Here is a 12,858-nt window from a genome sequence, read left to right as displayed (position 1 = left end):
TTCATATTTGTGTTCAGCCCACAAGGAAGTGCTGCGTCTGCGCTACGACGAGTACGTCAACTGTGTCTCTGAGCACCATCTGATCAGGGTGAAAGCGCTCGTGGAGGTTCCAGGGGAGTACGAACCCGTCATGACTGTGACCAACATTCCACTGAGCATGCCTGAACTCCTTGTACAGGTGGGTACACACTGTGCACGCCAAGACGTCGTTGGTCAGTTTTACCTCCACCAAGGAGGTTATGGTTTCACCTGTCCATTTGTTTGTTGGTTGGCTTCTTTGTTCGTAAGGAAGATGATGCAAAAACTACCAGGCGGATTATCACGCAAGTTGATGGAAGTTTGCAGTATGGGTGATGGAAGAATCCATTTTGGATCCACCCAGTGATCTGGATCAGCGCCAAACTTAAATGTGTTCTTGGGCCACTTCAGGCAATGATAAGGCACCTCTGATCGTCTTGTGGTCCAAACAAAATGGAAGTCAGCCTTGAGTTGTGAATCGGTAAAACTGTAAATGTGGCCCAAATTACCTAAAACAAATATGCTGTGCTCTCTGTTACAATCTGATGTGAACCTATAATATGGCAAAAATAGCACAAAACTAATTTGGGCCACCTTTGGTTGACATGTGGCATTGCTTTGGCTTACTTGTGGCACAGATCTGGCAAACCGGAGCGGTCCGCCCAAGTGTGATTCTTCCATGTGGTCTGTTGGATGTGTGTGTGTGGGCCTAATCAATACTGCATCAGTCCACCAAGTGTTATGCTAATCTGTACACCATGTACAATCCTGCTTACAACCAACCAACCAACAGAGAGGGGTGAAATATAACCTCCTTGGTGGAGGCAACTAAATACAAGATTTCCTTTGTCAATACCTCTTCTGTAATGTTCTGCTTCAGTTGAACACTAAGCCGTCTCCTCTTCCTCCAGGTATCTGGGAGCTCTGTTGTTCAGGAGAAGGTGACAGCCCTTATCTCCTTCACCAATCCTCTACCTGTCCCACTAAAGCGTGGCATGTTCACCGTAGAGGGGTCCGGACTACTACTCTCCTCTGCGATCTATGTCAAGTAAGTGCTGACGAGGCGTTACACGAATATCTATCATGCATATAGAAGGGAAAAAAAGTTGGTGTTTTAATGCTGTAATTGCAGCAGATCACTATCAGTATTCTTACTTCTACGTCTTCTTACTGGGTTTTTTTTCCCGACGGACTCACATCACCCCAATCCTGGCTCTGCACCATTGGCTCCCTGTGTGGTTTAGAATTTATTTTAAGATTTTACTTATCACTTTTCAAGCTTGCCTTGGTCTACAGAGCAGCTCACATCACAGCCCCTTGGCTTCCCTCCTGGCATTTGAATTCCCCGTGGTATGAGGGGCAGATGTGGAATGTGAGATGTGGGCCAGACAGTTTTGCTCTGTGGGTTGGAATGACCTGCCTGAGGAGATCAGACTTGCAGAGTTGGTGACCTCTTTCAAATCACCTCTTAAAACCCATTTTGACAGACTTGCCTTTATTTGATGTGGTCTTTGTATTTTTAGGTTTCATTGGTATGGTTTGCTTTTATGTAATATTGTCTTCTTTTTGTTGTTCCTATTCCTTATATATGTAGTTACTGCTTTTAACGTGACATCTCTTCTCTTTCAGAGGTGACATCGCTCCAGGCCAGAAGGTCGCTGTCAAGATCTCCTTCTCGCCCATGAGGGTCGGGGTGAGGAAGCTGCTGGTGGACTTTGACTCTGACAGGCTGAAGGATGTGAAAGGAATCGCGACAGTGGTCGTCCGCAAGAGAAACGTGTTTAGTAGGTTTTATTAAAAAAAGGACATCTAATCGGTCTGAAACCGCCGACACATATTAAAGTGTGAGATAACCCGAGAGGTGTAACTGTCCTGTTCGAAAAAGATTTGGAAAACAAAAACAAACAAAAGGATTAGGTCAATAGTGTTTTTTCTAAAAGTGAAGTGTGAAGGCAAATTCATTATTAATCTTCCAGGATAAACATGTCAACATCCATTGGTCAACAAATACTAGATTCATTTAAAGTTACCATGTATTTGAGCATTTCTGACTTTGCATTATGTCTGACACTCGACATCCACGTGGAAATATAAGTAACAGCAGGTGGCATGTTGACAAATAAGTAAACATTTTTTATATTTTGATATTCCTTCTTAGTGCCATTTGTTCTTTACACTGACAACATTAAATGAAAACCACCGGGGGCCTCAGTCATGAGGTTCAGGCTTTAAACATTGATCTATGTGTATTTTCTGAAAAGTATCTGAAGTAAATCTGATGCATGTTCTGTTCCTTCACGACCTGTTTTGCACTATGTTAGCCCACACATGATTAAAAGAGGTCTATTTCTTTTATGTATTCTAAATATTTATTAATTTTTACAATAATTTTGTGTGTTTATGCTGAAAAAATAAAGATTTTATTCACATATATGGTTTTGGTCTGACTGGTCATTAATATAAGAATCAGAATATTGTACATGTTGATTTAGCACCTTTTAAAACAGAGTGTGGCCTACAAGGTGCTTTACATGTTAAAAATGGAAATAGGAAAAAGTTTGTGCGACCTTTCGAAGTGAGCTAACGTTAGCTGCCGCGTCTCCTGGATGTGCGTAGGTAGAGATTCACGCGACAGGATGTTTCATGAACTTTGCTGAACTTCTGCAGGTGAACGCAGAACAACCGTTCACAGCTGCAGTAAATTAAAAGAACTCACCAGGTCTCCCACCCAAGAGGCGACGCTGAACACACTGCTGCAGCAAACAGGAAGTGGGAGGGAGAGGCTTCCTGCCCCCTCTTGTAGTTTCCTCTCAATCAGCCAATCGCAGTTCACCTGAGGAGAAGAGCGAAACAGAACATGGGTGAAAGGTAATGTGGCCTCTCAGCCAGCAGGGGGCAGAGACAGTAACACCTGGGTGTCTGTGGGTGAGGAGCGGGTCAACCACCAACCAGAGTGTTGGTGGTTCGATCCCAGTCTCCTGTAAATGTAGTGGCATAAAAAGTTGTAGAGAAGTAGAAACTATTATACAATAAAAATCCTCAAGTAAAGTACAAGTATTTGTAGATTGTTGTAAATGTGACGGTTGTTTTTGGTGTTTATTTACAATATAAAGGAGACATATGACGTGGTTTTAGAGTCTTTCCTCTTGTTTGGTATAAAGCTTTTTCTAATGACATGCAGCTGTACCTGTTCTATAAACAGCAGTCTTTCTGAGATTATGGGATGTCCAGAAACTTTCTGCAGCTGAACACAGACATAACTGAGATAATCTGAATTGGACCTGATCAAACCTTCTGCAAAGAATCGTGTTTGACAGAGATTTAACTTTTGAGCGGCACACGACAAAGCTGCTACAATCATGTTTTTATCATCTCAAATTTGATAGATTTTAACTTTTAAAGACACAGAGACGTGCTTTTATTTCATCGTGACTACTGTTACAGCCTTTTTACTTCCCTAACCCCCAAATCTATTGATCGACTCCAGATGTACAGAACTTAGTGGCCAGAACCAAAAAACATGACCACATGGCTGAAAAGAGGACAATGGACAGTCTGAGGAAATTGATTTCTGAACGTCAGAGCATGTTAAACTTTTCAAATAATAATTATAATGATGACCCTGAATATGAGTACAATATATCTCCTTTAATGTTTTGCATTTTTATTTTGGACTTTCAGAATTTATAATGGGATGACCCCACAACAACCAGTTAAAAAGTGAATTATTAGCCACAGTTGTGCATCAACCTTGCGTCTTATCAAGACACATTATGCACATAACATTCACAACAAGAGGGCGTCACTGAGCCTTTTATTTCTCCAATCCATCCATGTCCGACCTCCTCCCAGTTTTCAAACACATTAATAAGTCACTCAGGTGAAAGGCAGGAGCCATATGGGAGGTGCCAGGGGAAAAAGAGGGAGAGCAGACGGACGAAACTTTCACTGTGTGTGTGTGTGAGAGAGAGAGAGAGAGAGAGAGAGAGAGAGAGAGAGAGAGGGAGAGGGAGGTGTAGGGAGAGTCACACACCATCAGACACCTGTCAGGTGACTGAACCTGGAGGTTTCACTGGAGGGCTCGTCTTTCATTCCTGGGACTTTTTCGAAACAGACTTTGTATTTTGATGTTTCTTGTGATATTTGTGTTTTGGATGTAACTGGACTTCCCTGAGGCTGATGGCTCCTGGACCCTCAAACCATTAGGCATTTCATGAGGAGTGAAAACTGTTCCAGGAGGAAAATTTCCATCTGAGACTGTACCACAGCCTGAAGGAGTTTCTGAGACACCCAACTTCAGACAAGCTGCGTGATCATGGCGGATTTCCCGTCCAAAGTCGCCACGGAGACCAGCTCCCCCAACTCCCAGAGCTCTCAGCAGGGGGGCAACAGCCTCCGAGGCCTGGCCGCTAACGTCACCACCAGGATGGACGTGGTCTTTATCCGAAGCCTCCCAGCCATCCTCATGATCGCTGAAATAGTACGTAACAGATGCCGATCAGAATAAACCTGTTCCCAGTTCTACTCTGTTCTGTAGAACCAACTTCTTCTCTTCTCTTTCCTCTCTTCTGTTTTTGTTGAGCAACTGAAAACACAGGTGGATTAATTTAAAGTTTACAAAGAAGATAAATAGACTCATAATATTAAATATACCTATAGTTTAAACTCCTAGCTAAACTCTATAGCAGTGTCATCTTTTTTTTATTGTGACACGTAAAATAATCTTTAAATCTTTAGTTTATCCTGATTTACCTCTCATGCAAGAGCAGCAGCACCAGTGTTACAACAAACATTACAGCAGCACCACACAAGGATATTTGTATTTCTGCTCCATTCGTGTTGTGTTAAACGTGAGCCGACCAGTTTCTGTTTGTGCATCACAAATGTCACCGGCTATCTATCAACAAAACAGGACGGTCACTCGTCGAATCCTCTGTCTTCTTGTTGCACACACTCATGTCTGTTCATTTCAGAACTGAGAGCGGGAAAGTGACATTAAAGTAATATTTGGTTGTACGACTGAATGGAGAGGAGAAGTAATGAGCATGATAGGACATTCAGGACATTCGGCTCAAACTCATTTCCCCGTCCAGCGATGTATTTGCTCTAGACGGCATGTGACTGTCGGGTGCAGGGGACCTTTGATCCCTCTCCTTTCCTGACACCACTCGCACCATCTAACCATAGATTACACTGAACAAAACTGTGAGGATTCTCAGTCATGGCATCGTCAGAAGTTCACGTCGGCACTTGCTTGTGTTTCTTGACATCTCACCTCTTCTTCAGGTCTAACTGACTAACAGGAGGTATCGTGTGTTTAACCTCTGTGGGTCTGTAGCTGTGTCGAGAGTCGTTACGCTAAACAGGCGTTACGTTAAATATTACACTGAGCCTACAGCCCTCGAGGCCACAGGGACAAAGCTAATGTGTGTGTGTGTGTGTGTGTGTGTGTGCAGAAAAACAAGCTTTCCTTAAGTTATTCCTGTGTAAACTAGGGAGGCACTCGGAGAACACATACCTCCGCCAACGCCCTATCTCGCCATGTTCAGGAAAAGTAAAAAATGACCCCTGATCCACCTGTTTTACGTGGATCCGTCCCCAAAGTTAACGGGTTCTTCCCCACGTCATGGCCCACCCCTATCACCCCTAGAATTCAAATGGAAATCAGTGAAGTCGTTTTTGCGTAATTCTGATAACCAGCAAAACTAAACTAGTGCTTCTTCACACCCTTATCTAAGGAACGCATATAGACCCCTTCTGTTGGTTACAGTGACAAAAGGCCTTACAGTGTTGAAATGGTTAAGGTTATGCCATCCAATAACCAGGACACATTATCTCACTGTAGTAGACATGAGATTAGTCATTAAGGAAAAGTTATAAACCGGAGTTTGTTTTGTTCTTCTGCAACAAAACCTCTGAAACAGGAAGAGTAGGAAGGAATTGACTTTGTCCACTAAGCAAGGTTCTAGATCCTGTCGCACACAGGCCTGATCTCAATCCTCGACAGTTTATCTTCTGGGTGTGTTCCTGATTATTACTTCCTGATTATTACTTTTTTTATAACAGCTATATATCAATGTCTAATAGAAGAAACTGTGTCAAGTCAGCAGCTGGAAGTGCTGATGCATCATGATGATACGAACGCAGCACTGAGACAGACTTTGTGAGACTCGTAAAACGATATCGTGATGAAGGTCAAGGCTGATCATCCAGTGGGGATCGGGTTTATACTGTCAGGTCCATAACCATCTGGAATAGTTCACCTGTATGTTCTCATCTAACTCTATATTTCCCAAAATTATGATTTGCTCTTGTAATTATTTTATATTCCTGAGTGGCCTGACAGAGAAGTGATTTTAGTAACAATGAAATATCAACACAAGCAGTTTTGACTCAGGTTGTGGATCACTGCAACATTTTACTGCGTGTGTGTGTGTGTGTGTGTGTGTGTGTGTGTGTGTGTGTGTGTGTGTGTGTGTGTGTGTGTGTGTGTGTGTGTGTGTGTGCATGTGTTTGTATGCGTGTGTGCATGCATGTGTGTAAAAGGTGAAACTGGATCCCTACATACATAATAGACTGTCCTTTCATGCTCTTTCTCATGGGACAGAAGCAGAGAGACACTGGGGCAAAGACAGGAGCTTCAGGCTTAAATTTCAGCCATAACAGTGCTGTTAATGCACAAGGCTGAGACTGTTGTCAGTCTCTCTGCTTTACAGGCATGGGCCACAGTTCAGGTCACGTTTATGAACACGCACACTCTCGGTAAATCCGCCACTTGAGTCCAAACTTAGATAAGTGAAAGCAAAACATCTCGATCGCCCCCTGAACTCGTCTGGCTTAATTTTTTTAAAGTGAGAAAAATGGAGACAAGCATTTAGCAGCTGAAGAGTCAGATATTTCCCTCAGGATGTGGTAAGTAGCTAATGCTGCTCCGTGTTGTTTGTATGTGTAAATGAACAGCTATTTGCTAACGTGTTTGCCATATCATTTTATTTATTTATAGATGTTCTCTTCTATTCAGTATCTATAATTGTCTTCCTCATCTCCCCTCTCTCTTCTCTGTTCTCCCTCTCTCATCCCTCTAGATTACGGGGCTGCTCCAGTGGGCGTTGATAGCCAGCGCCAACTACACGTATGTGCCAGCGTACGGTTGGGTGATGTTTGTGGCCGTCACTCTGTGGATCCTCACCACCATCCTCTTCTTCATGCTGCTGTTTGGTGCCCAGCGGAAACTCAGCGCCGTCCCCTGGCCCCTGACGGTAGGGAGGGAAACGGGAGAACGTTTTGAGACTTCCGCCAGGGCTTAACCATCCCCTTGAATTCAATCACGCTGCCCCAAATTTCACCCACTCATAGATATCAGTCCACGAAATGCACCATTTTTGTTCTGTTTCATGAAGCTCCATGAATTATTTTCTGAATCGTGACCAATGTTTCCCGTCTTCTAGGTGATGGTGTATAACGGCATCGCCACCGTCCTCTGTCTCTCCGCCTTCCTGGCCAACGCTGCAACTGTCCACCATTTCCACCTCTTCTATGGACATATTGCAGCCGCCGCCGTAAGACCCCCCGACACTGCTCACACCGACTCACATACAAACAACTGGTTAAATGTGCATCACACTCACTACACTGTGATACAGCTGAGATCAGCAAACAGAAATCCAGGCTTGCAGCGATGCTCCCTCGTACATGTGTGTTGAGTATTTCTATATGTTCTTATCTGAGTCTGTGTCATGGATACACACCCAGAACGTAAAGAAGTGGGAGAGGCAGAGAAAGATCGGGGGGGAGGGGGAGGCCGTCTTATCATCTTATTTATCATATGGTCAGAGAGCAGGTGATGTGCCTTTGTTAACTTTAGGCCCCAGTTACGACTGGCTCCTCCCCTCTGCATATGTGTGTGTGTGGGGGGGGGGGACTTGATCCACGTCAAGTTCCTGTAACGTGGATCATTACATTTTAAGGTGAAGACATCTTTATGTCTTAAGGTTAGATTAAGGTTAAGGTTAGTGTAAGATTCAAGTTAGGGTTGGGGTTAGGTAATTAGTAACTATGGTTAAGGTTTGACTAAGCTTTGAGGGAAATCCATGTAAGTCAGAAAAATGTACTCTGAAGTCATGTAGACACGAGTGTGTGTGTGTGTCAATGTGTCATTTTATGGTCTCCTCCGAAGGCCAAAGTCCATGCTGGTTTACCACTAAAGCATTTGTCACATAATCTCTCTTACACACACACAGACACAAACACACACACACATTTGTACTTCCATCTTAGTGAGGACACTCATTGGCATAATGCATTCCGCCCCTTACCCTGACCATCCAAACTAAATGCCTAACCCTAACGCTAACCCTGAAGCTAACCTAAACCCAACTCTAACCCTAACCCTAGAAACAAGTCTTAACCCCCAAACGGTCCATTAAAGGGGGGGACACAAAGTGAGGACCGGCCAAAAGGTCTTCACTTTCCCAAAATGTCCTCACTCGGTTGTAGGCTCAAACTGGTCCTCACAAAGACAGCTGTACAAGAGCACACACACGCACGCAGCCCTGCCCCTGACGTATCACACTCTCTTATCAGTCACATTTCACTGCCTGTCACACTCAGTCAGATTTACTGAGGATAATGGTCCATGAGTGCATTTCTAAGCAGTTAAGTACCTGGAAACTTTATAGATGTGGACACATAAAGATGTGACTCTACCTTTGATATGTTTCAGCAGGTGACAGTTTACGTCATTTGATTTGCTTCCTGAGTTCACTTGAGGTGTTCACTTCACATCTGTCTGTCCAGTTCTTCGGTGCTGTGGTGACCCTGACGTACGCTGCCAGTGCTTTCTTCTCCTACTTGGACTGGAAGGATGATAGAGGAAACGCTGACACCAGCACGGTGCCGACTTAGGACTCAAACCTGCGACGCCGCTCCTGGGAAAAGACTCCCTCGTGTTTTCTTTCCCCTCAGATACTCTGGATGTTTGGAAAGTCCAGTGTTGATACTGGACCTTCAACACACTGTCACTCGACTGCCACTGTAGACAGAGCTTGACCTCAGCCTATTCATTATTAATTAAAAGATAAAACCTAAACCAGACAGGAGATAGCCATACATTCATTTTCAGATTTTCTGCCTCCACATTATGAGAACAGGTTGAATATCAACACTGGATTTTCCACATAAACTGTGGATAATGATGATGTAGGGTTAGGGTCAGCAATTCAAAGACAACAAAATATTTAAATTTGAAACCAGTGGATTTGGCAAGTAAATTATGTTGGGGACAAATGCTGTGATTATAAACTTTGTATAACGACTTTTATTTTTGCATTCCATGTGTAAAAGGGGAAGAAAACATGACGTGTCCTTGAATAGCTGGTGACAGTGATGGAGGAAGTACTCAAACATACTTACTTTTAAATGTACTAAAAGGGTAAAAAGGAAAAGTACTGCATTAACTTTTCAACTTTTTCTACGTCTGTACTTGAGTAAAAGTAAGTACTTGCTTTTAAACATAAAGTATTTAAAGTACTTGTTAGGTGTAGCGTATTCCCTAATGCAACACTCAACGTCATTATGCAAAGCGTGGTTAGTTCTCACTGCAGGAGGCGGAGTCTAATCTTATCTGCACAATGATTGGATCAGTTGACAAATCCCCCTGTAATTATTGATTATTTTAAAAAACGATATTTTCGGCTGGTGGGGTAAAAGTTAACAGTAGCTGAAAATAATGTCTCAGTAAAATACAGATACATGAAGAATGTACTTGTACACTGACAAAGTAAATGTACTTTGTTACATCCCAACACTGGCCAGAGACATAAAAGTCTGATTTGCACCATGAAGTAGAAATAGTTTGAGACGAAGGAAAATTATCCAACGACCCTGGTTACAAGAAGGTGAGCTACAAACTATAAGTTTACACATTTCCCGTGTGCACTCCAAAGAAGTGTTCTTATCCATCAAGAAGAAACATGAAGCAACGTCATTATTGAAAGTGTGTTTTTTACATTTTTGTTTACAGAGTATGTTGTTGTTCTCATAAAGTGAAAGGACAGTGGAGGCTGATCAATGAACTGTAACTGAGGTTAGAGTTATTGAAATCTATTTTCATTTCCTCCAGTGAAGCTGCAGACTATAGACATGTGCTCTGATAGAAACTTATCAAATCCACACAATTCTCAACTCTGCTGAAAAGAATGTATGTGATGTTGTAGATTGAATATATTGACCAAACATTTCCTGAAGACAATAAAAACCAGTTCAGTGATTCAAATATTATTCCACTGGCGATTCGCTGAGATGTGGAAATAGTATGCGAAATATTTTTCTGATTTATTTTACACACTGCTCGACTCCTGTTGTACTGTACTTTATGACTTATGTTGTGTTTTTTGTATGGAGGATACGAGTGAAACTCTGCGGTTGGTGCAGGGACTCGACCTCGCACCTGCTCTAATAAAGCTCTTGGTGATTTCAGGCTTTTTTGTTGTTTATTTGGAAATATACATTTACTAACAAATATGATATCGACAGTATTTCAGCAGTGGCATAAATATACAGTTCTCACAGTTCATGTTAAGACAAGTAGAAAACACTTGGACATTGTACTGGAAACTAGGACAAACTTATTTCTGATTGCAGACGTGCACACACACCTACAGACACACACACACACACACACACACCTACAGACACACACACAATCACTATACACATTACATATCACTTTCACAGGCAGAAAACTCAGTTCAATAGGGTTAGGGTTAGAGTGACTAAATAAAACCTTCATAAAACATTGGTTCTACTACATTGAAAAACTAATTAGACAAAGGGATCAGATTCAAAAAGGGTTTGACTCGTGCGAGTGTCCCTGTGATTCAGTGGAGCTGCTGCGTCTGGAGCCTGAAGGCATCAGAGGTGTGACCACCAGCCCCTGACTCAGGTCCAGACCTCGGCCCTCCTTCTCCTACACAGATTCAGATGGAAAGAAGAGCACATACACACGTTAGAAGGTGGGCCACAATTTTCTGTTTGAGCCTGACACACACGGTTATAGCCTATAACCTATAACTGTTACATAAATTGTGTTGTGATTCTAAGCAAAGTACAATTGAAAGATTATCCGAGCATCCAGACAACTCACAGCTCTGTATTCCAGAAACATCTCCTTAAAGGCCATGAAATCTGTGAACGTCAGCAGCATTTCAAAGATGTCACCTGCCACCTCTTCTTTGTGCTGCCTGAGGAAACAGAGAGGAGCTGTGAATGTACTGGTGTGCCACCTAGTGGCCAGCTGGGAAATAATGTTTCTTAGGAACAACAGGTGCATCAAGCAAACGTGTGAGTAGAGTAGGAATTAATAAATAGAAAGAGTTCTGATCTTACATGAGCAGCTCTATGAAAGAGTTCATGTTGAAGTCGGGGATTCTCTCCATCAGCTGCTGCTCCAAGTGTTTCTCCAGTCGATCGACCTGCACAACACAAACAGGTTAATGTGAATTTTGATCTAAGTTTATCTACCTGAGGTTTTACAGATATTCAGTGAAAAGTTTCAATCAATGAGTTGTAAAGTCTAAATCACATATGTGCTGATACGTTGTGTCAGACTTATAAAAGGCTGTATACATCAGATAGCTGTGTGTCACATTGAAGATACATTAGACCATCAAACACTCACATATTCTTTGAAGATGGGTGTGTAGCTGAGTTTGTTCTCATCAGAGTTGTCAAATTCCAGGTAGTATTTCTCCATGAAACTCTGCTGAAGCTGCTGAAACTCCTCCTCTGAAAGAACAGTGAACGTGTGAAGCATCAAATATGTTTCTTCATCTTCAGCTGCCTTATGGACTTTTTAAAAATCTGGTAAGATGGTAAGTGAAAGATGAATCCATCAATCACAAACTGTTTTACTGTTTAGAAAAGCTAAGGTTTAATAAAACATTTAAAACAGATCAGTGGTTTCATCTCTTACCCATGATGATGGTCTCTATGCAGCCGATAACAGCGTCGAAAGCAGAATCTGTCGCAGAGGAACTGGAAGGAGGAAATTAAGAGATAAAGGATAAATCACTGACATATGGTCAAATAGATGAATTTGAAATTTATCACAATGCATTAATGCCACTTTCTCTGGCTGTAGACGTGGACGTGACTGCATTAAAACCTTTTTTTACTTAAACCTTTGATCTCACTTGCATAAATTTGGGCTGAAAAATCAAAGGTGACATTTCTACAAAGTCTTTCTAGTCTATTCAGACAAATGTAAACAACCAACCTGGAAGTAGCGACGTTTTCTTCGTCCATGTCAACCATCTCTACGATGTTTTCTACACAGCTGCTAACATCTGGAAAATGAGGGGAGGCAACAGCTAAATATGATGATTGTTATAAATATGAATATTTGCAGTTAAACAAAACTCACAGATTTTATATCAAACCATTCATTACTTTGTTGACCCTGGATGTCCATGTTGTCAGCGAAGATCTTTCCTGGACGGCAATAGTGCAGAAAGGGCCAGCTCGAACGGTGGCAGCTCGTAGAGGCACTTCTGGTGTCAACAGAAACTGCCACTGATGTTCAAAGGCAGGCGTCTTTGTTGCCACACATCCGGCAGTTTTTGAAAAAGCGTTCATGAACGTTTTACTCCATCTACCTAAAACACGACACTAACACAGGTGGCCAACACAGAAGTGGAGTGCAACAGCCACTTTAACGAGATAGGTTTAAACACACTGATCCCACCAATACATAAACGTAATGGAAAGCATATATGAATTTGCTATTGGGGCTGTTTGTGCACAGACTAGATTTAGATGTGGAGTGAATCCTGAAGCTCGACA

General features: G+C 42.4%; 3 protein-coding genes across 3 annotated transcripts in view; 2 read left to right on the top strand and 1 right to left on the bottom strand.

Moving 5' to 3' along the window:
- The window catches only part of tgm2l (transglutaminase 2, like), a 7,829-nt gene extending 5,381 nt beyond the window's left edge, over nt 1-2,448 (top strand). Inside the window, exons 13-15 of the mRNA XM_035157897.2 lie at nt 18-178; nt 930-1,066; nt 1,648-2,448. Of these exons, the coding sequence (XP_035013788.1) occupies nt 18-178; nt 930-1,066; nt 1,648-1,816 (467 nt within the window). The 3' untranslated portion in view covers nt 1,817-2,448. The remainder of the gene's footprint in view (nt 1-17; nt 179-929; nt 1,067-1,647) is intronic.
- Nucleotides 2,449-3,986: 1,538 nt separating this feature from the next.
- On the top strand, nt 3,987-10,494 carry LOC118110208 (plasmolipin). Its single transcript, XM_035157887.2, has 4 exons — nt 3,987-4,498; nt 7,104-7,277; nt 7,467-7,577; nt 8,815-10,494. Exons 1-4 carry the CDS (start codon nt 4,334-4,336, stop codon nt 8,920-8,922), a joined length of 558 nt encoding a protein of 185 aa, XP_035013778.1. The 5' UTR covers nt 3,987-4,333; the 3' UTR covers nt 8,923-10,494.
- Nucleotides 10,495-10,557: 63 nt separating this feature from the next.
- Nucleotides 10,558-12,847, bottom strand: LOC118110211 (ADP-ribosylation factor-like protein 2-binding protein). Its single transcript, XM_035157889.2, has 7 exons — nt 12,466-12,847; nt 12,293-12,362; nt 11,990-12,051; nt 11,696-11,802; nt 11,404-11,489; nt 11,162-11,258; nt 10,558-10,984 (listed from the first exon to the last, which is right to left on the bottom strand). The coding sequence occupies exons 1-7, from the start codon at nt 12,485-12,487 to the stop codon at nt 10,859-10,861; spliced, it is 570 nt and encodes a 189-aa protein (XP_035013780.2). The 5' UTR covers nt 12,488-12,847; the 3' UTR covers nt 10,558-10,858.
- Nucleotides 12,848-12,858: the final 11 nt, after the last annotated feature.

This window comes from Hippoglossus stenolepis, chromosome 5 (genome assembly GCF_022539355.2).
Source record: "Hippoglossus stenolepis isolate QCI-W04-F060 chromosome 5, HSTE1.2, whole genome shotgun sequence".
In the NCBI taxonomy this organism is placed as follows: Eukaryota; Metazoa; Chordata; class Actinopteri; order Pleuronectiformes; family Pleuronectidae; genus Hippoglossus; species Hippoglossus stenolepis.
The sequence above is the reverse complement of the archived record's forward strand: the minus strand, read 5'-3'. Positions and strand labels throughout refer to the sequence as shown.